General features: G+C 44.6%; 1 protein-coding gene across 16 annotated transcripts in view; it reads left to right on the top strand.

Moving 5' to 3' along the window:
• KIAA1328 (KIAA1328 ortholog) overlaps positions 1-27,224 on the top strand; it is a 282,897-nt gene that overhangs the window by 213,700 nt on the left and 41,973 nt on the right. For 11 of the 16 annotated variants that reach the window (XR_014787484.1, XM_084832825.1, XM_084832817.1 and 8 more), the window contains one exon: positions 1,995-2,103. Coding sequence is in view for 13 of the 16 variants with exons in the window: in XM_084832825.1 (XP_084688951.1) it covers positions 1,995-2,103 (109 nt within the window). In the remaining 3 variants the exon portion in view is untranslated. Of the gene's footprint in view, positions 1-1,590; positions 1,669-1,994; positions 2,104-2,959; positions 4,337-27,224 lie in introns of those variants that run through there. The other 5 variants (XM_084832828.1, XM_084832829.1, XR_014787486.1 and 2 more) reach the window with 4 other exon arrangements.

Below are 27,224 nucleotides of genomic sequence, written 5' to 3' on the forward strand. Positions count from 1 at the left end.
TATGCTCTTTTCAGTGCCAGGTGAAGACCTTTTTATTCTCCCCTGATTTCTGAAATTGCGATCATAAGGCTGCAAATTTTAATCCACCATTTTCATTCTGTCATGACTTTTTTAACTGATGCTGTATAATTTGGTTTTATTCTTTCTACGGACAACAAGAAGTGTCATGCTACAACTTGGTTTTGGTTGATGTATTTTATTATTGTACTTGAATGTTTTATGTTTTGTGAGCCGCCTAGAGAACATTGTTATTGAAGTGGCCTGTATAAATATCATAAATAAATGAAAAGTAAGGCTGGATATGGAACATATTCAAATAAGACTGCTTCCTTTCTCAGTCTTTTGTCATGGCAACAGCTTCAGCCTTCAAACATTCATCAAGATTAAACTGACTAGTCGCAACCTTAGGGTGAGTTCACACAATTAAGATTTGGCACGTGTTATCCAAGAGTGCTCACCCAGAGGTATCGACCCCTGTCTGTACAATCAAGAATTCTTGCAATCCCACACCCTTGCTACCTACCTTGGATCATTCCCAAGTCACCACAGTTATCTCGGAGCTCCAGCCATCCATAGGTAAACTGACTCAAGGGTGGCTGACTGGCTGATTCTGGTTCACAGTCAATCTTCTGTTCGGTTTTAATGAAGACATACACAGTTGGTCCACAGTTTCACTCACAAATCAGTTTCCCCCCAAAGTTTGGGGAAAGCGATCACTCAGTGGTAGGGCATGAGTCGTCAGCCCCTGGCATCTCCAGGTGGGGCTGGGAATACCCTTATCTGAAACCGTGGAGCGCCTCTGCATGTCAGGGTAGACACTACTGAGCTAGATGTATCAGTGGTCTGACTCCAAGGCAGCTTCCTACATTCCTAAAACTGCTCGTGAAACTGAGCCATGGACGGATGTTAAATTTTCAGCGGCACATCATCTTTCTGTAGATCTTGTAAGAAATGTTTCTGCCATGCCAGAGCCCATGAGCTTCATCGCAGAGAATCCCTGAGTATGGCTCTGTGGCCTGGCAAAGGAAGATTTTGGCCATCCCTCATTTACAGGATGGTTTATCTGGAATAGAGCAGTGAGCGAGTTCCCGGATCGCCAGGGGAACAATTTGAATGTGTAAATACATAGGGGTTGCAGTAAGTTCACAGGTTGTTAACCCTAGATAATCTGTGTTTTAATCAAGCTTTCAACCAATGGCTTATTAACAGAGAACTAATTCTTGTCTTTTGTCAGAGAAGGAACAAGTATGCATACACTAGTTCCCAGAGAAAACACGCCTTTTTCAGACCCACTTGTGTTGAAAATAGATATGTACACCTTCCCATTTTATCATTTCACATGTTTGCAATGTAAACTGTATGAAGAGATTCTGATTGTCTCGGTCTTGTATTTATGGATTATACTCTTCACAACAAGTGGCCTCTGATCCTCCACTCTCTGTTCCTCCACCTCTTTTCCCAGGGGGCTGATTTCAGAATTACTTTCTAATATATGGATGTACACCTAATATGAAGTTTTGGTGGTGCAAAAGAAATGTGTTTCCAGCAGCACTAAAATAAAGTGTTGATGGCTCTTTGTATGTTTTTCAGAATCTCAAATTATCATGCATATTTGAAATAGTACTGAGAGTTTTCAACTGGTTTCCAGAGAGCAATGGAAATCCAGAGGTGAGGTTTGCAAGGATTGGTTCAAATGTCACAAGGGAATGGTAACCTGTCATATGCTGAAACCACGGTAGTGACACACAGTCTGCTGTGGGTGGTGTATTGTGCAATTATGACTCCAGGCGGCCCTGAAAATATATATTCGGCTCCATACCTGTCCATAGTAATGATTCCTTTGGCTGCTGATAAGTCATATATAAAGTTCCCTGAAGAGCAGCACGGCATTTGGGCTTCGTGTTCTAAAATAATGCAAAATGAGGCAAGAAAGACTGTCCAAAACTTTCCAGCCTCTAATACCCATCTTGATTGCCTTTCTTCTCCTTCTGCAGGGATGACTTCCGGCTCCCAGAAGGATGCAGCTACATCCCCTGGACTGACAGGCAGCAGAAAAGAGCTTGTAGCCCCGGCCACCTCCCCAATCCAGCATGACACCTCTCGGTAAGAGGACTGGTAATCTCTGGTTTAAGATTCCACAGACGCAGCCATCAAATTCGCCCATGTGCAAGGGGAAGCAGCTGAGTCTCTCTGATATTTCATGTTTTGCTCAAGCTGGATAATATAAACTTAGAACTGACATATCCTGTGACATTTATAGTAAGCCTTAAATTGCTTGTTAGAATAAGAAATGCTGGAATATGCCAAGTTCTAATGCTTTAATTTTTGCTTGGATTCTGTGAGGGGGAAGTAGTTTTAAGTTATAAGTCCTGACACATTTGATACATTTGTAACTAATTTAAGGGGATAGTGTTCACTGTGGTTAGGCCTTTTTTCCCCTTCAAAGTCCACTTTTAAGTTTTTAATTCCTCCCAATATCATTGCCTTTATGCCCACCAAACTGCACCATGTTGTATCATGGTGTGTTTCATTTAAGCCATTTCATACACATGTTATTTTCCTGTTTAATGAGAAGTAACAAAATCACAGTAAGTCAGCAATTCTGCTAAGTCACCTTCTGAAACCTTAAATGGCGATATTGCGAAGAACTAAACACGAAAAAAACAGTGTTGCTTTTCTTCTAGGCTAACAAGGTTAATAAGAGCAATTGCCTTTACCTTGATCTTTTCAGTGCTGAGAATGTATTATATGAAAATCCCAGCATAGTTCGAAAACAAATCATAGGTTTTTACATGAAATGATTAGCTTAAAATGATGGTGGTGGTGATACTGATCGCAGTAAATGTAGGCATTTTCAGTTTGGAATGGGGACCCCTTTGTCCAGGGCAGATGTAATGTTGCCTCTTTGCACATCCAGAGCCAGGCTTAAGAATGTATTCTCCCTCCTCCTCCCCTTTAGCACAAATGACTTCCCTTGTCAAGTTTTATCATGCCTCAGCCTTGCAGCTGCACAGATGCCAACCAGAGTTCCTCCTAAATTGGGGTTTGCAAGGCTACCTGGTTAAGATGGTTAATCAAATCCTGGTTAAGATGGAAACTGTGGTAATCACTGGTGGAGATGTAGCATTAACTGTACTTAAGGCTGGCAATAAAACGTCTATTTCTGCTTCATTGACTACGCTAAAGCCTTTGATTCTGTGGATCACAACAAACTGTGGCAAGTTCTTAAAGAGATGGGAGTACCAGACCACCTTACCTGTCTCCTGAGAAACCTGTACGAGGGTCAAGAAGCAACAGTAAGAACCAGACATGGAACAACCGATTGGTTCAAAATTGCGAAAGGAGTACAACAAGGCTGTATATTGTCGCCCTGCTTATTTAATTTATATGCAGAGTACATCATGAGAAACGCCGGGCTGGATGAATCACAGATCGGAATTAAGATTGCTGGGAGAATTATCAACAACCTCAGATACGCAGACGAAAGCACCCTAATGGCAGAAAGCGAAGAGGATCTAAAGAGCCTCTTGTTGAGGGTGAAAGTGGAGAGTGCAAAAGCTGGTTTGAAACTCAACATTAAAAAAACGAAGATCATGGCATCTGGCCCCATCACTTCCTGGCATATAGAAGGGGAAGAAATGGAAGCAGTGACAGATTTTACTTTCTTGGGCTCCAAGATCACTGCAGACGGTGACTGTAGCCATGAAATTCAAAGACGCTTGCTCCTTGGGAGGAAAGCTATGGCAAACCTAGACAGCATAGTAAGAAGCAGAGACATCACCTTGCCGACAAAGGTCCGTCTAATCAAAGCTATGGTTTTCCCAGTAGCAACGTATGGCTGTGAGAGCTGGACTATAAGGAAGGCTGAGCACCGAAGAATAAATGTGTTCAAACTATGGTGCTGGAGAAGACTCTTACGAGTCCCCTGGACTGCAAGGAGGTCAAATCAGTCCATCCTAAAGGAAATCAACCCTGAGTGCTCATTGGAAGGACAGATACTGAAGCTGAAGCTCAAATATTTTGGCCACCTAATGCGAAGAGAAAACTCTCTGGAAAGGACCCTGATGCTGGGAAAGACTGAAGGCAAAAGGAGAAGGAGACGGCAGAGGATGAGATGGCTAGATAGCATCACCGATGCAATGAATATGGACTTGAGCACACTCCGGGAGAATGCGCAGGACAGGAAGGCCTGGCGTGCTATGGTCTGTGGGGTCACGAAGAGTCGGACACGACTGAACAACAACAACAACAACAAAGGCTGGCAACAGTTGACTTTTTTAAAAAGTAAAATATTTCAACCTTGCCTTTCAATCACCATCTTCAGGGTAGCTTAGAACAGTATTTAAATCAATGTATACTAGAATGAAAACAACCAAGTAAAACACAACACAGCCTCAACAAATAAAATACTGCAGCAAAATTCAATTGCACTATTTATTTATTTATTACATTTATATTCCACCTTTTTTCCTCCTTAAGGAACCCAAGGCGACGTACATAATCCTCCACTCCATTTTAGCCTCACAACTACAACCCTCTGAGTAGGTTGGGCTGAGAGTCTGTGACTGGCCTAAAGTCACCCAGTGAGCTTCCGTGGCTGAGTGGGGACTAGAACCCGATCTCCCAACTCCCAGTCCAATACTTTAGCCACTACACCACACTAGACACCCCTGAATGCCCAGATAAACAAAGCATTTTTACAGGATGCCTAAAAGGTAATAGGTAAGTGCCAAATGAATCAGCATGCAGGAGTGAGCTCCACTAATGAGGCACCACCATAGAGATGGCCCTATCCTCCAAAAGTGAAGGCCCCTACACAGGCCCCTGAAGATCCAGAGTATGGGTTCAGTATGGGTTGTCATTGAATCGTGGGTTGTCACTACATGTTAATGCTGCACTATGGTTTAACTGTGGGTTGTTAGACACAAACAACTCAAGAGTTCACAACCGAACAACAAGCCATTGGTTCTTTTTCTGGGTTGTTCATGGTTAACAACCCAGTTAAACCACAGTGCAGGGTTTGCACGTCACAACCTACAGTTCAACGACAACCCATATCCTGGGTTGTTGTTACGTGTGAACCAGGTGTCTTCTGGAGTCTGCTTCCCAATTTTCAAACTACATTTTGTAGGGAGCCAGTGTTAAGGCTTCACCGGACCCTTGTCTTGGGCCAAAACATCTGAAGATCGCCATCATCCATCCTTATTAAATTAACTTCAGTTACTTTTCTTAACTTTCAGCCTCTTGAGTTTGCATGTTGCTGGATTCTGCCTTCTCGAAGAAGTCTTAGGGTGCGTGCTGGCTGGGGAATGCTGGGAGTTGTAGGACTTTTTATATATCTAAATATGGATAGGATTGCGCCCTTGAATATAGAGCGAAAATATTGACTGTAGAAGGGCTAGCCAATGGAAAGAGACTGGGTGCAAAATAGTAACAGCTATAAATTATGCATTTTAAAATCAGAAGGTTTCTAAAAGCCATTTTGCACATTATTTAGAGGCAAACTCAGGCTCTCTACAGGTAGCTCCCTGATAAGTGTGACAGTTTGCAAATATGTGTTGTTTTTGCATCCATGCCTTCCATTTTTTAGATGTACGTCTAAAAAAAAAAATGTAATGTGCAGAGTGCCCCTGAAAAGTAGAGATGCAAAAGTCTGGAGCTCTTTTCTCTTCCAGTATCTTGAATAGTCATGGAAATTGATGAGCTTCATTGGATTCAAAATAGATCCACTGATAGATTAATGAAAAATAGATCCAATGGACAGATGAATGAAAAATGTACTTGTATAAATGAATTTTACAAATAGCAAATGATTTGTACTCGTAGGCAGGAAGGATTTCACCCTCACCATGCCTCTGAGGAGGCCTTTGCTGGAACAGAGAGTTTGTTTGGCTATGCTGTGCTAGAGGTTCAAGGATATTTTTCTTAACTGTTCAGTGAGTGGTCCCCATTCACACTTGAGTACTTACTTTGAGATCAGGAGGGAATTTTACCTCTGCGACTTGCTCACTTGAGCCATCTGGGTACTTCAGTTAAGTCAATTTCTTGCCCGCAAACATGACTGATGTGATATATGCTGGGCATTCTGTTTGTAGCATGCTATAAGGCAGTCAGCGAGGATGCGGGAGCCTCTGCAGGGAGAATGGCTGTGGGCTAATGAGCACATCATCTTGCCATAGGCTAGCTCAGAGGCTGTGCTAGATTTGAAACAGTTGTTTCAACACACAAGCCCTGAGACCCCAACTGCAATATTCTGAATATCATCTGTGCCCTCCAAAGCTCTACCCATATGTAGGTGAGCCGTGATGTGAACAAATGACAGCCAAGGGGTGCAGGATCCTTCGCGGTGGTGGTGGTGTTGGGCACTCTGTCCAACTTTTCTGTTCCCTCATCAGAAGTGGGGAAGCACCGAGCTCCAATCTGCTTTATACATGGTCCGGACAGTCCATTTCCCCCTGAGTGTGCTATCATCTGCTGAGAGAGATGGGGTATTACTCTCATTCTGTTGCTGTTGCTAAGACAGAACACTTTTTCTTTTGCTCCAGTGCATGCCTTCCGGTGCAGAAGGCTGGGGGTGGTAAGCAGAAAAGAGTAGAGTTCCTACCCTACCCCAGCACCCTTCCTATCTTCTCTGTGGACCTGGCTGGACTCAGATTCTGCTGACAACCTAATAGGCTGCTTTTTTTTCTTTTTCTAAATTGCATTTCAGACTTTTCTACATCTAATGTTAAATAAATATAATCGTCCGGCACCTGCATTTCCAGAATGTTCTCTCCCTTCCATTTCAGTGTGCTTTCTCTCCCCCCTATCCCCATTTCCCTCCCTCCTTTCGGTGCAGTGTGTTAGTATAATTGACCAGGTTAAAGAGCCATGTTTTGCTTTCCCTTACTCATGGGCTTCTCTAATTGAAAATGGTAAATGGACAAGTATTTCTGTGGGAGACCTAAACCCGATCCTATTCTTCATCAATGAAACCTGCTTGGGCAGCAGGTCAGTCTCAATTTATCACTGAATGGGTTATAAGCTTAGATTGCAGGTTTAACTAACTAAATTAATCAATATGGAGAATTATAGCTGCTGGTGTGCCACTAAAGTTAAAGATCTGTCAGCATGTTTGTTATAATCCACAGTTAACGGTTTAACCCTAATGGTTTGCTTTGCTTGGGACTGAAACTTGCTGAACAAAACCGGAGTCTTAACAGGAGGGCGGGGGGTGGGGGGGAGAAACCAATTGAGTTTGCAGTATGTGTAATTACTTCTGGCTATTTAAACTTCTAGCAAGTAGAGCCAAGTCAGGTTTCATGCAAAGCACTGACTAGCATCCGTGGCAGAAGCAGCCTTAGCTTTTGTGAGGCCTGGTGTTTGTTGGGAAGGAAGAAGAGCACAGGTCAGGGGGGCTGCCGGCAGAGTCTGGTTCCCTAAGCAGAGGGATAAGGCAATGTTTGTGAATCCTTGTAGGGTAGCAATCTGGGCTGCCCAGGGCTGAGTGCTTGGGCTTCCTCTCTTTTGGTAATTTCCCTCCCAGAATGGTCATGAGAGTGAAGGAGGAAAGGGCGGATGCTGGACCGGTGGAGGCTGGTGGCTCCGATGTCAGTGGGGCAGTGAATCTGCTCCAGGTTTCAGTCAGAACCAGTCAGTTCTGGATTCACCACCCCACTGCCATTGGAGCCACCAGCCTCCACTGTGCTGGGCCCCATGACTACCAACTGACGGATGTGCAGTAATTGTAGATGTGTGGAGTCATACTTCCTCCACTTGCTTGGTGAATGTAGGAAAGCTCTTTGTGTCAGGGTGGACACTGAGCCCATAGAATCCCAGAGTAGTTCTGATTCTGAGGTGGAGCAGCTGCTCCTGGGAGAGGAGCACGCTCATCCTTCCCAGGGCCAACAGCTGGCAGAGATTCCTCCCACCGGCATTCCTGACATAGATAGCGCTCCCGGGAGTGAGAGAGCGCGGGAAGAAGACTTGCTGGTGCCAAATGGAGGGCATGGAAAGGAGGCGTAGTGCCCGGTTGGCGTGCCGACAACGGTTGCGCCCAGAGGATCCAAGGGAAAGGGGGAGGGACTCTCCCTAGCCCATATGTTCAGGGTCTACCAGTGATTCTCCTTCAAACGGGGACCAACTGTTCCAACTTAGGGCATAGGTACTCTGCTGCTCATAGCTAGTCGCTGATAGTAGAGTTGTTAAGTTGTAAAAAAGGAATAAAGCTTTGAAAAGAATCCCTTTGTCTGTGTCTGGACTTGGCTACTGGATTAGACTGAAAGAGGCCGCCAAGGAGCCCTTGACACTTTGCACCTGTTCATGGTAGCACTCTCTTAATTAGGATCTCTTTCCTGTTGGGGGCTGATGTTAGATGATTAGTGCTGGTAAAGAGAGGGGCTTGGAGGAACAAAGGAGGAGAGGGAGGGTTGTCATTTTAAATTTGCATCTTCACCCCTTCCACCCGAAACTTCCCCTAACTTCCTCTCCTCCTCTGAGGCTAGTTTGGAAGGGGAGACCGGCAGAAGAGCGTGGCACGGGGAGTGAAGCAAAGAGACAGATCTGTGTGAACCTGGAGTGGATGTTGTGCGGGGCAGGGGGGCGGGAGAGAAGTCCAACTGTCCTAGCCTCTCCTCACACCCGGATGCCTCCAAGGCTGAGGTAAGCGAGCCCCTTCCTTCCCTAGGGGGGGAAGCCTCTTTTAGCCCGAGGGCCAAATTCAGTGTTGGAGACGCTCTCAGGAGCCACGTTCTGGTGGTGGGGAGGGGCTGAAGGCAAAGAGGTTGGGGCCCCAAATGCCGACATATTGTAGCTGAAGGCTCCTGCTGCTATAACTGAGCTTTAGGAGGGGAATTCCAGTCTTCTAGAATGGGGAAAATACTGCACAAAAGCCGGGGAATCGCCCAATGATTGGGAGTTGGGGAAAGGGGTCTGGGGCCGGGGAAAGGGGGTGGGGTCTTCTGGGAACCCCAGAGAGCCAGATTTGACTCCCCAGGCATGAAGATCTCCCCCCCATCCTATGCAGTGGTTGCATGCAGGGTGGGGGGGTGGGGGTGTTAGGGGATTTCAGCCCCTGGTGGGTTGCCGCCTCTTGCCACTTCTGCTTCAGCCACCGGCACTCTGACTTTGCCCGCCATATCCTCATTCCCTTTCTTCAGGGATGGAGAAACCAGGAGGCTGCTGGTGTCCTGCTTGGTCCAGTTCAGGCATTTTTAAGTGAGAGGGGATGGGGACGTGAGTGCAGAATCAGCCAGCAGCCACCTGCTTGCTTTCCCCTCTGTTTTGGGGAGGGGGACACCCAAGCCTTCCATTTCTGCTCTCATCGTCATGTACAAAATGGATCAGCCGATATCGGATGGAGCCAAGGGCCAGGACTGGTTAGGATTATTTTTGCAATTTGCTTTTCTTCTCCCTGATTGAAAGTTTATTTTTGCAGTTAACTTGGTGCACATTGGAATGAAAAGCCGCTGCAAATTCCTGTAGCGTGCATATTAAGTAATAACTCAGACATACTATCATTGAGAGAGTCACAATAGCAGCATCCTTTGGAGTTCTTAGAAAAACAAATTACATTGTGCAAATTTGTGTTTTGGGGCTGTTAGGAGAAATAGTGTGATTTGCCCAGCACATCTCCCATCAGGTAGATGTGCATTTGGGGACTTTTAAACAAATTAATATTTGATGTAATATGCAATGCCCAGAGCTGTATATTGAATAGTCCACAGTGCCATATTATCATGCTGGATCTTTTGAACTAAATGCTTTGTAGTAAATACAAATATGAATTAGCTGTGCCTAGAACTGCAACTGCTTTTGAGATTTTGGTGTCTCAGTTAACTAAATGGGGTTCTGCTTTTTAAATGGCATACTCCACGCTAAGCTATTGCTTTTGCAGCCATCTTCTGTTAAATGGAAACTTCTCAAGAAATGCTTTTTCTCAGGCTAAATTTTAACACTAAATGGGGAGGGGATCTAATTTCTAAATGTTTTAAGGAGAAAAGATTTGTGAGGGGGAAGATGGTGAATGAGGTTCCAAGTATGGGAGGAGATAAGTTCTCCCCCACCTTTTCCCTGAGGAGAACTAACATCATGAAAAGTCCAATATAGTTCCATATGTGAGTGATAAAAGCAGACATTGGCAAATTAATCTCTCTTATTCACTGTGTAGGTTGTTAATTGTTCTCTCTGCTTGCTGTCGATATAATGTGAAATTTTCATTCCCCCCATTCAAGATGGGGAAAAGTTGTGGCTGAAAATGTTAACATTTGCATTTTTATTTGTTGATTTATTTAAAGGACAGCCTCTCTTACAGCAATCCATCACTCAGTGACACCCCAAATATGAATAATGTATTGTAGACTTGCGGTTACAATGTGTAATAAGTGCCAGAGACAGTAGGAGAATGTTAACTATGTTGCAAATGTAATATTTATCGACTCGTAGTTTATTGCTTTGGAGGTTCAATAATACTGACCATAGGACATTAATACCGCTTATCCTGATTTTAGCCGGCAACCTCTGTATGCAAAAATAAGCCATCTATCTCGTGCTTGCAAAATAAATACAAAATTTACAGCACTGTATAAATGGCACATTAGGGTGGTTATATTCTTTTAAAACTCTAAGCATGCACAGCACCATCTCTGCCACTGTCTTCATTTGTGCCCTGATCCCATTTCAACAAGGATATCCAAACTGCCAGTGCCTTTTTGACAGACTTTTTGCTCCAGGGGCTCTTGTGGAAGGGGATCAATTTGCCTTGACACACAGCTACAATGGACTGTACAATGGACTATATGATACAGATGGACTATATCAGCTATGTCCAGTGGCAAAACCCATCAGGAAGTTCCCAAGGAGAACTTCTTGGTAGATGGTGCTGTGACCAAGGGTTGGCCAGGTAGCTTGCCATGTGCTGGCATATTCAAGCATACCTCTGTTGTTGGGGATTTAAATTTCTACATTGAACACCTTCATTTTGGGCTACTCAGGAGCTCCAAAAGTTAGTGCTCTGAATGCAAAAAAGCTAACAATGCCTCCATTTATTTTCCTAGTTTATTCAAGTTGCAAAACATGACGGCTGGGATCCAAAGAACTATGCAACTAATTCCACATGTTCAGGGAGACTTCTGGCTTGTATTTATTGAGCATCAGCCCCTCCCTCCATGCTGCCTGTAAATCTCTATTGAAAACAGATCGGGATATGGCAAGGGAGAGGTCTGCTGTTCAAGGGGTGGGTGGGTGGGAAATAAAACCTCACTGGGCATGCTCAAGCATGAAGATCTGGGATGCACCTAAAATAACTCCTTGAAACCTGCCTTGTAGTTTTTCTGCTATTGACTTACTGGGGCAATTGAACCAGCTCCTTGCTTCCATCATAACCCAGTTTTCAAATGATGTCCCAGGAAACTGTACAGAGGGGTTCCTCAATGAAACCATCAGTAATCAGACAAGCTTCTCTTGTAGCAGAAATCAAAGACAGTTAGCAGAAGTTGTCTCCTGCAGCGAATTTCTTCAGTCGCTGGGGAGTGTTGGGTGCATTCTAGATTCATTCCCTCTGTTAAGCGAAGTGATGGGCAAGGTCAAAACAGGCCTGGAACGGCAAGTGCCCAGTGTGAACAGACCTCTTGGTGGAGGACATACTGGAGGTTCCGCTGCCAGTGTGTGACAGAGAAGTTGATATAGAAAAGAGTTCCCTGGATGGAGGAGGAGAGAGAGAGAGAGTTTGGAAATCCCTGCCTGATCAATGTCTCTCCAGTCTCCGAGGCAGGAGATTCCACAACATCTGCAAGCAACTTGCTCCTCTGTTGCTAAGCTGCTGTTACACTTAGGATGCCCCTTTTATCCTGAATCTGTCTCGGTGGTTCAAAACCATTGCTCTGTTCCATTTTCAGTGAGCAGATTGATGTTTTCGCCTCTTCTTTCCAAGTTAATCTTAAATATTTGATTTTTAGTCTGCTTTCTTTCTTTGAATTTTTCGCCTTTCATTGTCTCGATCCGACTGTAAAAATGTCTCATTATTTATTTACCATATTTATATATTGTTTTTCCTATAGCTCAAAGCAATTAGCAATGCCATGTAAAACATACCAAATAAATATAAAACCACAACATCCAATAGGCCTAGTGAACAATAGTTCTGAAAAATTAGGTTAAACAAGAGAACAATGATCAGAGTAACTAGTGCATCAGAGACCTCTCTCAGAGGCGTTTAGATGCCCTAGACTTCCATGTTTTGCAACATCATATAGCCCTGGGTTAACTGTGCCCACCTTCAATCAAAAGCTACCCGAAGATGCTGGGGACTGAACCTGGGCCCTTCTCCATGCAAAGCAGGTGGTCTTGGACTGAGCTACAGCCCTTCCTAAGATACACTGGGCTCAGTCAGTTTAGGACATTGTAAGTAATAACCATCACCTTGTTTGGACTCTGGAAGCTGAAATGTAGCTGTGACAATTGAGGCAGATGGGGGGAGAGAGAGAGTGAGGGCGGGGGGGGGGGTTCTGATGTAATATGCTCCCCGGAAGCTGACACTGATAAAAAATGAGCAGCCACATTTTGTACCAGCTGAAGCTGCACATAGTCCATGAGATTATGAAGGCATCGATGAGGGTTGCCACATCCCTGTGCTCTAGGCAAGTTGAAGCCAGCTTGTCTAATTGATAGAATGTGTTTATGGCCATAGTTACGACCTTATCCTCCAAGAGCAAAGCTTGAGCCAATGAGTTCTCCCACTATCATACAAATCATGGCTTGGATCCAGAATCCTCATTCCTCTAGCAGAACAGGACTTCTTCATCCTTTCTTCCCCCCTGCACCCTCCAGATCCAGAGGAGATTTCGAGGGCATGCGAGGGAGAGGACATGGAAGTCCCATTTCACAAATAGCATCCTTCTGCTGGCAGAATGAGGGTTCTGGATCCAAGTCCATGTCTTTGGGAAACATAGTCATAGTAGCTTTATAAAACTTGAACCATCAGTGTCTTTTGGAGGGTGGTCATATTCTGAAATGGTTTCTCTATGTGGAGACTGATTAATTTAACATTCCAGAGGGGAGGTTGGTTCTCCAGTTCTGCCATTGATGTCCCTCCATCACAGTGAATCTCCACATGTACAGGAAACAGCTGTTTATCCTCACCAGCCAGCACCCCATCTTGCCCTCTACCCAGGAGCAAATAAATCAAGACTGAGATGGGGCGGGGGTGGGGACCCTAGGGGGTACATAATTTAGAAGTTGTTGGGACATGGATTCCCGGTAAGGGGGGATGTTTTCCAATCTTAAGCTTCCCTGAAAAGGCTCATCTTAAAATGTATGAATATGTAGAATCATAGAATAGTAGGGTTGGAAGGGGCCTATAAGATCGTCAAGTCCAATCCTCTGCTCAATGCAGGAATCCAAGTCAAAGCATCCCTGACAGATGGCTGTCCAGCCTTGTCTTGAATGCCTCCAGTGTGGGAGAGCCCACCACCTCCCTAGGTCATTGGTTCCATTGTTGTATTGCTCTAACAGTCAGGAAGTTTTTCCCAGTGTTCAGCTGGAATCTGGCTTTCTGTCACTTGAGCCCGTTATTCCGTGCCCTGCACTCTGGGATGATCGAGAAGAGATCCTGGCCTTCCTCTCTATGACAGCCTTTCAAGTACTTGAAGAACGCTATCCTATCTCCCCTCAGTCTTCTCCTCTCAAGGCTAAATGTGCCCAGTTCTTTCAGTCTCTCCTCATAGGCTTTGTTTCCAGTCCCCTGATCATATTTGTTGCCCTCCTCTGAACGCTCTCCAGTTTGTCTGCATCCTTCTTAAAATGTGGTGACCAGAACTGGACACAGTACTCAAGATAAGTTGTGACCACCCTTGGCAAGACATATTACCTGATCTCTAGGTTAATGAAATGTTGCTTCTTGCAGTGCTACATTTTGTCGCAAAATGCTGCTGTAAAGCTTCTTTGGGGCAGTCAGAAATGCTGATAGACCCAAAGCTAGCCTGGGAAATGAATGCTAGGTCCTGCAAACAATGGCAATGACAACAAAGAGACACCTTTATGATGGGATCTAAAATTTCAAAGCCTAGAGTGGGCAGCCACCATGAAAATCCAATTTCCGTTCATAAGTCAACAGCAGAAAGATGGCACAGTATTTCACGTGGGTAGTGAAGGCTCTTGAATGGGTAGGGTGCAGCAGAGACCTTTTGCGTCTAAGATAGCAACTTGTTTGACTCAAGGGTGGCCATTACCAGTTTGACTGTAGCACACTAGATTGTGTCCATTGCTGAGATCATGAAATTCTGCCAGAAACACCCTGACTCCCAGTGCAAATGGATTAATGTTAATTAGCAACTGTCGGCTGTAATTGTCACCCTCATTAAAATACAGAATTATGTATTTCTTAGTTATAAATAACCTTTCTAATTGTACTTGATGTATGCCAGTTTAATCAAATAGTACACTTGCTTGCAGGCAGATATTTGCATTAATCTAGCATTGGATCTTTGAGTCTTTTTGATCATTGCTTTTCTAAACTTCACTGGTGTGTGGTTTGGAAGGGGGTGGGAAGCTGTCTTTCAGTCACTTGTCCTTTAAACATGGGTTTGTGGTGTGTGTTTTTGTATTCAGCTCTGTGACTCTGATAGGATGTTATATTAAAATGAGTGGATGTGTCTTCTGGGATTGTTGAGTGCAACTGAAACCTTGTCAGTTTTTGAAGTAGTTTGGCAAGGTTTCTGTCACTCAGTGGTGTGACAATAAGTTGATTATGGTTTTGAAACTAAGAATAAGCCAAGGCAAATAAAGCACAAATCACATTAGAGAGCTGGCTTAACCCCTTTTAGAGCTGCTTCTTGAAAGAGCCTCATTGTTCACTGTTGGACTTGGGACCTTCTCAGTTGCCAGTTTCACCAGATGTGAATTATGTCCACTCCTGCAGTAGGCCAAAGGTAAAACTCAATAAAATGCAGAAATTCTCAGATTTTGTAAGGCAACTGGAAATAATCCAGGAGTCTCATCATGGAGGCACCTGGGATCCATTGTATGCTAGTTGATCTAGTTGGGGGAGCAGTTCTCCCTAAAGCACTATTGGAGGGAAGGACAATGATAAACTAGTTGGAGAGAACAGGAAAAATGCATCATTGAGATTGTGAGAAAAAGCAAGGAAGCCTAGGTCTGCTTGCTTGCTTTCTTTCTTTCTTTCTTTCTTTCTTTCTTTCTTTCTTTCTTTCTTTCTTTCAACTGTGATGGTTTGCTACACCCAGGGAGTGGAGCAAGGCTGAAACAAGGATCTCAAACAATGAAGTGTGCCCATTGCTAGGAGAAGCAGAAAATCCTCCTGTCCGTGCTTCCAGTACCCCAGAAGTACTGCAACACTAAAATGGAGGACAGGTGAAGTGCCAGATGACTGGAGGAGGGCTAATGTTGTCACTATCTTCAAAAAGGGCAAAAAGGAGGAACCTGGGAACTACAGACCAGTCAGTCTGACATCAGTCCCTGGGAAAATTCTGGAGCAGATTATAAAGCAATCAATCTGTAAGCACCTTGAAAACATTGCCGTGATTACTCAAAGCCAACATGGATTTGTCAAGAACAAATCCTGCCAGACATATCTGATCCCAGTTTTTGATCTGGTCACCTTCCTTGTGGACTGTGGAAATGTTGTGGACATAATATACCTCAACTTCAGCAAAGCTTTCGACAAAGTGCCCCATGATATCCTGATGAGCAAATTAGCTCAAAGTGGGCTAGATGAAACAACGATCCGGTGGATCCACATTTGGCTACAGAATCGGACTCAAAGAGTGCTTATCAGTGGGATCTTGTCAAACTGGGGAGAGGTAATGAGAGGGGTACCGCAGGGCTCAGTCCTGGGCCCAGGGCTCTTCAACATTTTTATGAATGACTTAGATGAAGAGGTGCAGGGAATGCTTATCAGATTTGCAGATGACACAAAATTGGGTGAGATATCTAGTACCCTGGAAGACAGAAACAAAATTCAAAATGATCTTGATAGGCTGGAGTGCTGGATAGAAAACAACAGAATGACATTTAATAGGGATAAATGCCAAGTTCTGCACCTAGGAAAAAGAAACCAAATGCACAGTTCCAAAATGGGGGATACCTGGCTCAACAATACTACAAGCAAGAAGGATCTTGGAATTGCTGTCGATCACAAGCTGAATATGAGCCAACCATGTGATGTGGCTGCAAAAAAGACCAATGCCATTTTGGGCTGCGTTAATAGAAGCATAGCTTCCAAATCCCGTGAAGTACGAGTTCCCCTCTACTCAGCACTGGTTAGGCGTCATCTTGAGTACCGGGTCCAGTTCTGGGTGCCACACTTTAAGAAGAATGCAGACAAACTGGAGAGGGTTCAGAGCAGAGCAACAAAGATGATCAGGGGACTGGAAACAAAGACCAATGAGGAGAGACTGAAAGAACTGGGCATGTTTAGCCTTGAGAAGAGATGGCTGAGGGGAGATGGGATAGCACTCTTCAAGTACTTGAAAGGTTGTCACAGAGAGAAAGGCCAGAAAGTCTTCTGGATCATCCCAGAGTGCAGGACATGGAATCATGGGCTCAAGTGACAGGAAGCCAGATTCTGACTGAACATCAGGAAAAACTTCCTGACTGTTAGAGCAGTACGACCATGAAACCAATTACTTAAGGAGGTGGTGGGCTCTCCCACGCTGGAGGCGTTCAAGATGAAGCTGGACAGCCATCTGTCAGGGATGCTTTAACTTGGATTCCTGCATTTTTTATTTTTTGCTTTTCTTGTTACTCATCCTTTGTGGCCCTTACACCTTTTATGTCCCTTTCCCTAGTTTGTGCCTCTCCATGTCTCTTTACATGCCCAGGGGCATTTAATGCTGAGATCTAAGAGCCTCACCTGGGCTTGGCTCTAGCTCCAAATAACCTGGAGGTTTGAGAATAAAAGGTGCATGAAACATCTTGTTGGAGGATTGTAGAGGAGAATGATATGTAGATAGTGTGTTGCTCTATATCCAAATTACAAGTGTCCATCGCTGGGAAATCCAGTTCTTTTTTGGCTTGACGGAGTTCCACAGCATGTATGACTGGCTTTGTGTCTGCAAGCCGAGCTGTGAGCTATTTCCCAAACTCGGGGAATTGGAGGATGTTCTAGAATTAACACAAATTTCTGAGGAATTTGCGCAAATTACACCTGAATTTGTGCAAAGTACACAAATTTGGCTGTTTGTGTAATTTGCGCAAATCTGTCTGAAATTTGGGCAAGTTGCTCAGAGATTTTCCCCCAAATTGGGCAGAATTCCCAGAAAATCTGTTAACTGGCTGAACATGCTGCAGATTGAGTCAAGTGCTGCAGTGGGAACCACAGTGACATCTGGGGGGCCAAGTCTAGGAAAACTTGTCAAACTACTTTCCCCAAACGGATTTCTCCGACATCTCTAATCTAAACATCACTTTCTTGGATAACGTATAATATGTATAATCTGATAGTTGTAAAATACATACATTCCCTTCCCTTCCTGGAAGGATATGCAGTACCATGCAAAACTCACTTGTACTTGGTTCTTCATGCACCAGTGCAAACATGAAATGGCAATATCATTGCGTTCAACCATTTGCTTTAAGTTTAGTTCTTCTGTTCTAGTCATTAATGTTATATCTGGAAAGTGGTTAACATGACATGGCTTTGATCTGGTTGAGTTCATAATGCCCTACCAATAAGCCTGTGGCAGTATGGCGTTAATATATACCTCCGGCAAATTGTCTCAGATCCGGAGAACAGTGTTCAGGTAGCTTGGTCAGACTTCCTAGTGGGAGATGGAATGGTATGATGTGGGTAGCCTTCTGCATGTGCCAAGCCTGAAAAAGCTTTGGGAATATATGAGAGTGTAACTCTTTCTTCCTACCTTTTGTTGTCCTGGTGCAGCAAAGGGATTGTTCTCCTTTCCCCGTTGTGTTCTTCCCCCGCAAATAAACTATGAAAGCAAGAAAACCAACAAAAGAAAACTAGCAAATCAGGGAGAGAGTTCTAGTCCACCCTTTTGCTGTGATGCCTTTCTGTTGGCAGGGAGCACAAAATATTATCCCCCATCTACAATCTTAAGTAGTGCAGCCCATTCCAACACCTCGTTCTTGCCCCATATTGTGCTCTGTCAGGGCCCCATCTCCTTAGAAGGGATGCAGAGAGTGTGGACACTTCGCAGCCAGTCTAGGCCTGATTGAAGAAGGCCTTTACATCATGAACTGGGTGATGGCTGCCGCTGCTTGCTCCTTTCTAAGTTGCAATCTGCTACACTGGTTCTCTGAAAGGATTTTGCTTTTTAATTAATTCTGTGCTTTTAATCTTATTTTGAGATTAACAGTCATACTGGGACCATAAGGTAGGGTATCAATTTTAAAAATGAAGAAATGCCACCGCATTCTGGTTCTCCATCTTCAAGGTGTCTGTCTCAAGAGGGATTCCAGTGCCCATAGAGGTCACCAGGGGAGAGGGAGAGGTGGCAGGAAAGGCCATTCTGAAGAGCTCTTGCCCATCCAAGTGAGCAGATGTTGTTGCTTACTAGCTCCAGGGAGTTCACACTACCTTTTTTGTGGCATATAAAGCATAGAGAAATGAAATGGTGTGGCTGTGTGTTGGATTTTGACATGGAAACTATGGTTAAGCGCGACATCTGCTGTGTGAGATGGAATGCTTCTGATTCGGTGTTTCATCCTCACAGCATTCTGTAGAGCTATTTGTCAACCCCCCACCCCGGTCTTCAACTAAGATTACCTCATGTATTTTACAAGGGCTTTTTTGTGCTTGCTAATTTAATACAAAGTATTGTATAAGCCTGTTCAGCTAATCTATTTTTATCAAAGGTCAGAAAGGAAAGAGATTGAAAGTTGGCTACTTCAGTAGATTTGGAACGGATTTTATTCTTTACACAAATATCATGGGCTTTACACCATGATATTTTGCACTCATGTTGTCTATTTCTATTGTTTCTGCTTGATGCTGAATTATTTGTTTCCCTTATCTCAGTTACTTTGCTTCAATTCTGTCCAGAAACTTGGCAAGATTTTTATTCATAAATGCCTGGAATAGTTAGCAAGAGTAACATCTTAAGATAGGTGTGTGTGTGTAAAATTCTTTCCTTTTCTTTGCAGGGTCAATGAATAGAAACACCAACCTCCCAAAGCCCGTTATTTCCTTTGGGGCTTTCTTAAAAGTTTTTTTTTTTTTTAAAAAAGATGAGGTTTTCAAACCCACTAATGCTATTGTACTTTTTAACTTTCATTTTTGCTTCGTCTGCATCGAATCATCTTTTACTACTTAAAACGAAAATTGGGTTTATTGAAACATTTCAATTTTGATTATTTTTTTAATAAAGATGTCGCCATCTAACTTAATGAAATCACTGGGATGAAATGAGTAAAAGTTTGAAGAATGTAATAAGCTCAGAGCCCTGCAGATTTTATTAAATGCGTAGCAGACAGAACGCAGGCACACTTCAGCGGTGTGTTTTCTTCCCCCTTATGTGCTGTCTTGGATCAATAGGGTGTGAAAAACACACCTTGTCAGAAATGACCTTTGCACTGTTAGACCAACTCTCGATTTTCCAGCAGGATGAGTTCTGCATATGCCTCGCATTGCCCAGAGTTTTCTCTTTGTGTGTGTTTGGAACTAACTTCCTATCCCTACAATGCTTTTTTTAGGTGAAGTGTTGTGGCTGCATTCTAATGTCATTCCACTGCAGTTTGGAACAGTAAATGCATTTTGCAGACTCTGCTTCTGTCTGTCAATCACATCTCAGCAGCATCATAACTTATGAGCGGCACTGCAATTTATTAGGCCGGAGATTCTCTCACTTGAGGAAATAAATCGCTGCCTGCATGATACGGTGTTTGTCAGCAAACGTTATTTTAACTCATAGAGTTCATAGGACCCCAGAGGCTCCAGAAGGTCATCAGCTCTAAACCTCTGCTTTGGGGCAGGATTCTCTCTTGTATCAGTTCCCTGCCACCACTGATCAACCGGCTTTACTTTAGACTGCAACACCTAGAACAGCGATTCCCAGATTGGGAGGCATGCAAGCCTTCCTGTTCGAAGCGCCCATCAGTCTGAGCCCCGTAGAGGGAGGAGACCCTGTGCAGCATTGGCTCCTCCCCCATCACCCATATAAGAGCAAGGCCATCATTCTGAGGGTTCAACACACCATGTTTCTTTGATATCAGCCATGCTACTGCTAACGGGCCTAGGGAAGTCACCCATGCATCAGCATTGCCCAGGAGGCACAGTCTCATCCCTGAGCCCAGACTGGCTGAGGGAAAGTATGAGATAGCAGGAAGACGACTGAAGGGTCAGGATTGCCGGCCTTGTGCACGCACAGCGAGACAGGCCAGCTAAAACGTATGACTGACCTGTTGAGGCAGAGTACGAGGAGCCAGAGGCCAACGTGATGTAGTCCACCCAGACGAGTCTCACGCACAGCTCATTGACACCATCTGCAGATTTCTTTACTTACTCTTCCTTCTGTCTGTTCTGAAAATTCCCTGTTTGGGTCTTGCTGTGGACTTAAACCTATGAGACATTTCTCCTCCCCCACTCCAAGGTTGTAACATTATATCGTTACTTCATTCTATCTGTGAAAATTTTAATTTCACGCCTTGCAGACTTCACTGTCTTTTGTGCTCTCTTCTTATGGGCACGGAAGGGTCACATTCATTTTGGAACGGCTTTTTTGTTTTTGTTCTTTAAGTAGTTAAAGTTTTGTTTTCTTTGATGCCCTCTTACATCAGGAATGTAGATCCCTCAACATTTGCTAATCAAATGTGTTTCAGGCAGGTAGATTGAGAACTCCCTTCTAGGGAGTATCGCCTCAAACAGCCTCTAATTTCATAACCATAGATGTTTAGAATGGGAAAGGTGGCTTGCTGCTAGGTTCTCATATTGTTTGAAATTTGCATCTCTCTCATTCCAGCTTTGGGTAAGTACTTTTATTGCCAAGTGAGATGCATCCGTGCTTCTCCCATGCCGCCCCATCTGCTCCTGATGGTTGTGTGAGGTGGGTGGTATAGGATACACAACATGCTGTGACATGTTCCTATTTGTTCCTGTTTAGCATTCCACTTCATTGAGGGTTTGTTTGAGGAAAGCTTATGCTGTAAATCTTCCTGCCATTGGTCTGGGCAGAAGACTCACACTATCATCACTCCTGGTCAGTGTCCTGTGACACTTTCTTCATGGTTGGAGCCTTCTTAAATGCACTGAATTTGTGTCCTGTGCCCATAGAAACCTTTTAGTGTACGTTCATCCTAGATGCTTCACACTCTCATTCCAAGGTTCCATCCATTTTTTTCAGCATCCTGCATTGACGCAGTTGTACAGATTCAGCATTTCTTTAAGGAAAAAAAGCCACATACCTATAAGCCTGCAATTTTGGGGGTGGGAAGAATGTATATATGGGAAATAGTTCTAGTACCAAGCTATCTAGGCCAAGACTCAAATGAGATGAACTGATGCTGCTATGTACACCCCCTATGGATATTCATTCTTCATATACATAGAAGTGCTCGTACGTATGCCCTCCATGGATATTCATTCTTCATATGCAAAAATGGATATACAACCACATCCCGTGTTCTGCCATGCTTGGAGCAGGGGTGGGGGAGGCTGGAATTTCCCAGAGCATTATGGACAGTGTATGTTGGGCTTGAGCTGGGGAGATCTCAGGTCAAATCCCCACTTGGTTAGGAAGCTCGCTTGGAACACCTTAAGTTGATTCTACTCTCTCAGCCTGACAGGATGGTGTTGCAGAGATGATTTAAAAAATCTTATAAACCATTAATAGCAACAACAACAACAACAAGAACAACAACAACAACAAGATGATATGGGATAAATCCATATAACCTTTCCTGAGCTCCTGGGAGGATTGGTAGGATGCAAATGTGTCTGCTGGGACAGTGTAGCTCAATCCTATCATCCCCTTGGGTGAGGAGGTGCTGCAGCTTGTACCTTAGAAAGGTGTCTTCCATTGACCGTTAGTCCACTTGGCCTGGCTGCATCTTTGCAGGCCATCCTCCAGGATTTTGTAGGGCCTGGGCAAACAATCGGAGTGGGCCCCATTTGCAGGACCACTCACTGCACCACTGCCACTGCTCTTCTGCTTGCAGTTGGTGCACTTGGAGTTTGCTCCCCTCCCTTGGGAGCACTACAGCTGTTTTCTGCTCCTGCTGGGAGGGAGGAAGCAGCGAATCCCAGGCCTGCTGCAGCAAGGAAAGAGCAACGGCAGGATATGGGTGTGCAGATGACAGCAGTAAGGCACCACCTCCTTGCCCACATTCTCTGAGCTCACTCTGTACTGTGAGATGACGACAGGCAGTGGCAGCTTCTTCCCTCTGACAGGCTGGATTTCAGTAGCTGTTTTCAGTTAGCGGTGGGTGAGCCCTGGCATATGCCCAGCCGTGCCTGGCTGCCATCTTTTTTCACAGCATGGAGCTTATAAAGGGGGCAGCAGCATCTGTGTAGATGAGCAAGGAGGGGAAGCGCTGGGCGGCCAGCTGGCGAAATGGCTGTCCATGTGGCACGCCAGCATTAAAGGCTCGCAGGTCTGTCCGTCTCAGCTCACTGCTTGCTTGGCGTTGTGTCTCGCTGGACAGAGTGTTCAAGGCCCAAGAGAACCCAGGGGGTTCCCCCACTCCACCACCTTCAGCAGCTGATTGTCTGATCCATTTATTTTGGGGAGTGAAGCATCTAAAGTGTCTCTTCTTCCCTATCCATCTGTTCAACTGCAGAAGTAGGCAATTCACCTCACTGGGGCACAAACCACCTCTGTCAGTTCTTGAAATGCGTTTTTGAACAAGAATGTCCATCCCAGGTTTCATGCCACCTCAGGCCTTTTGTACCACGTGCTCCTGGGACTCCATTGACATGTTTTTTTGTGCCCTGCTAGACAGTGTTTGCTTTGAGCCAACAGGGTGCTAGTCCCTCTCCAGGGGGCTTACAGTAGACCTTCGATGGACAAAGTGCTAGTTGGGATGGGCTAGCAAAAAGCCAGCTGGCAGGGAAGATTAAGATGCTTCAGGAAAGGAAAGCATTTGTTGAAAGATAGTGAGAAGAGGGGTTTGGTGAAAAGCAAAGAAGCTGGATGAATGCAGGGCGGGATCACTTCAAGGAGCAACGTCAGAAGAATTGTGTGGGGAGGAAGAGAAGCAGAGACTGAAGTGCTGCAAAGGAGTTGCTGTCAGGAATTGGGTCAAGAAGGAGATGGGAGCCACAGCACATGCAGGGCACAAAAGCATATATTGGCTGAGAGCTACAACTTGGGGGCTCACAAACGGTTTACACTTTCACCAGTCTGGAAAGATGCTCTGCACAGTAGAGTAGGAAGAGGACCTGCACATTTGTGGGGCATATGGAGACAGGTGCGATTTCTGCAGTCTTTCCACGTAAAAAAGGATGGAAGGGTCCTGGGTATCTGGGACATTGTGCATCCTAGAATTGGATCAGTGACTTGGAATCAAATGTGCATCCAGCATGTGTGCTGTGCAGATTTAGCAGCTGTGTGAAGTCTCACTCATATCCCCAAGATCCCAGGGCTTCAGTCAGATCCTGAACTTGTTAAGAGTTGCACAGACTCCTGAGCCTCCTCTTGGCTTACTTTCCACCCAGTGTGTGAGCTTCAGTGATGACTATCCATCCACCTAGTCATGTGGTTCTGTTCAGATAAGTCTAAAGATAACTGGTTTGGGGGTATTCAATAGAAATATCTGTGTGAGAGGGTGCACTGCAGGTGTGGTGTTTCCTCAAATATGAAATCTGAAACAAAGCATTTTTGAATTATTGATGCTGAATGTGCATTCAGTAATGTAGCTGTGTAAACTGGAATGAATGACCGTCCAGAGGTGTCCAAAGCTCTCCAAAGTGCATGTTAATAGGCAGAAAGATAACCCAGCAACACTGCAGTCTTGGAAGATTTACAAAGCAAGCATTTCTATTATTAGTATTTTTGGTAAATGTTTCGTATTTTGTATTCTTGATTCATGTTGCTCTGTCAGCTTGCATCTTGGCTGCTTCTTTCAAAGTACTGCTTTGATGAGCGGCTGAATGGAGTGGGCTCTGACCAAGAATGCCTTTCATTCCAGCCAGAGTTAGGCAGAATTCAGACAATCGGCTGAGGTGATGATGGCTATGAGGAAGCCATTGTAGGGGGATGGGGGGGAGTTGGCACAGTACCTTTTTTTAAAAGACTCTGTCATGTTGGGACTCCTAGTGGACAGTGGATTAGAACCCAGCCCCTGGAGCCACGGTCCGTCTCCTGGGCTCTGAATCTCCTTGGGAACAAGTATTTACTGGTCTTCTCTTTGTTCTTCCCCTCCACATCATGTCTGGTTCCTGTCCCTTCCTGTCTCTCAATCAACTTCCCCCTCCACGTAGCAAGCCCTTATGGGTGAGCAACCTAAAGACTCCCATTGTCCTGCCTCCTTCTGTTTGCTCCTGCACCTCTCTCTTGCCCTGCAGTCTTCACTTGAAGTTCTCTATTCTTGCCACCTGTTTTCCTTAATATCTTTTCCGGATTCTGGTCTCTGCTTGCCTCTCAGCCTGTGATTTTCTTGGTCCACCCCACTCCACTGGAATTCACACTTTCTTGTGTCTCTGATGTGTCATTGGACCATTCAAATGACCAGTCACTACACCAGGAAAACCACATGGTGTGCTGAGTTTCTCTGGCTGTTGCAGCATCAGCTGTTTATTTGTAATATTAATCCTTTGTGTTGGCAGACTTGATGTCATGTCAGCGTGCTCGGTGGTCCGATTATTCTTTTCACTCACAATTAATGGGAAGTAATAGCAAACAATGTAATGTAAAGCCCTTCCATGTAAGTTCATGAGGCCTTTGGATGGCTGTTGGATTAAAAAGGCCTCCCCACCCCTTTTCCCTTTACTCTGGGATCCTTGCCTCAAGAATAAGTGGGTACTCCCCTAGACCTGGTTTGAGGGGACAGTTCATGGTTGGCAAAACACACCTTGACCCCTTAATTTCAAACCACACAATAGTCCACAGCATTTCTTAAATCAGCCTGCATTGCTCCACGGTTTACTAGGCCACACGAACTGTGATCCTGATCAGCCTGAGAACCATCTAGACCAGCAACAGGGTTTCCATCAGTAGTCAGCAGATGCTTTGAGAAGACCAGAAAGAGGGCTGATGCACCCTCCTGTTCTGTCAGTTGCCCCTAGCGACTGGTATGCAAAAGTACCCTGCCTTTCAAATGGGATGTTCCACTGACTATCAAAGCTGATAGCTGGTAGACTTCCTTCCCTTTGAATTTGTCGAATCCCTTTTCAGAGCCATCCCAGTGGCCATTTCCCAATCTTGTGGTACTGAATTCCTTAAGTCAGTTACATGTGATCTGGCAAGATACTACTTTTTTGTCGGTCCTGAACCTCCTGGCAACCAACTTCACTCAGTGACCTGGTATTAGGTGTTCTCCCCCACCCATTCTCTTTTATTATGGGAGAAATTATTCCTTTCCACATCCATGTGTTGCCCCATCATAAGACCTTTTCTATGCAAAGGGGTTGAGGATGCTTTCAGCAGCCAAAGCTAAGCTCAGTGACGGGATAGAGCCCATCACTAGTCCTCCTATTTGAATCTGCGTTTTGGCTGGACTTCATAAGTGTGTGGTATTGGAGGTAGCTGCTGCAAATTCCTTGGTGGTGGTGACTTACAGTCATGGTCAGCCTAGTAGACATTGCAAATACATCCCATTGTAAACTCTGAACAAACAAGGATTGGGGCTGTGGTGTGCTTGGCTACCATGTCTAGCTGGCCAACCTTTCTACACAGAGTCCCTTCTGTGCCTTAGGCCAAACCAAGGCCCTTTTGGCATCCCCTTTATCATCACATTGAAGTGTTTGTCCTATTACCATGCCAAGTGTTGGCTGTGCAGGTTCACAGGGGTCCCACACTGTGATCAAAGTCAGTTCTTCCCTCCCTGGCCCTTGCTTGCGCCTGTGAAGGACTGTTGTCTCTGATGGCATTGTTACAAGGCTTGGTTTTATTGCCGGTGAGCCGGTGAGAGCTGCATGTCAGGTTTTACAGTGGGCTGTGATCTATTATGCTCCAGTGGTGCCATAGATTAAAATTGGACTCCGGTTTTTGATGCTGTACGACTGCAAAAAAGGCTGGTGCTAGTTCGGCCCCAGAAAGGTAGAATGTTAGACAGAAGAGTCGTAGATTCCTGTGATTATTCTGAGGCAGTCCAGGAGTTTGATGCTCATTTCTGGGTAGTGACATTCCAGAAGTTATGATAACTAAGAAGGCCACTCGGAAGAGATATTGTCAGGCTAGGAAGTGTTGATTCATGGGGAAAGATTAAAATATGTCTAGCTTCCAAAGCAATGACTGGGTAGGTACAGCAACAGTCTTCAGATCAACATCTGGTTATGGTGGACGTTCAGAAAGGGAGGTTTACTTAGTACATTGTGTAGTTCAGCTGTGAGTCATAAGGGATGGTCTTCATTGTATATAGGAAGACACTTGTTGACTGTGTTTCTGTCACACATTTATTTTTGGCCTGTGCCCTCCCCTCTCTGTGTATTCTGCCTGCTGCTGTTGAACTTCTTACAGTCAGCTGACTGGGGCAAGGGCCTGTCTCTTTTGGCTGTGTTCCTCTGTGGCTCTCCATGTATTCTAATGGTGCTATATAAAGCAATAAGAATAGCAATATTCACAGAGATCTATAAAAGAGGGCGCTCTTCATACATTTCGTTCAGGTACATCTACAAATAGTAGAATCCCCTTTGGAACTTTAAAAAAGCGAATGCCTTTGAATCTCTTACTTGGGGTTACTTCTGGCATTATATTATAAGGAACATGAGTGCTCCTGCAAATGTTGCCCAGCATGTAAATAAAGAGGGTGAGGGCAAAATTAACGTGTAGATGTGAGCCTCTAGCCTAACTCTCATTGAGGGAGGTAAGCCAATATGTTCTTCCATTCAGAAAATGACATTTTTTAAAAAGAGATGACTATGCCAGAGAGAGGACCAAAACCCTTTCCCCTTACTTCTGACTTTGAGTGTGCAAGGATAGCTTTGTATGGAAGAACTTTCACTCACATAAGCCAATGCCTGCAGTAGTGCAGCCCAGACACAGATTTCTGGAATTCAGCATGTCCTGGGTGTACCTTGTATGACCAACACAGTGACTTTTTTTTTTACTTGTTTACTTTTTAAATGTAAGAAATGTCTCTGGATTATCTATGGCCTTCCTTGCTGGTACAGTACTGGG

The sequence above is a fragment of the Heloderma suspectum genome, chromosome 2 (assembly GCF_057233095.1).
Source record: "Heloderma suspectum isolate Gila_16-S chromosome 2, 16-S_ref, whole genome shotgun sequence".
Lineage (NCBI taxonomy): Eukaryota > Metazoa > Chordata > Lepidosauria > Squamata > Helodermatidae > Heloderma > Heloderma suspectum.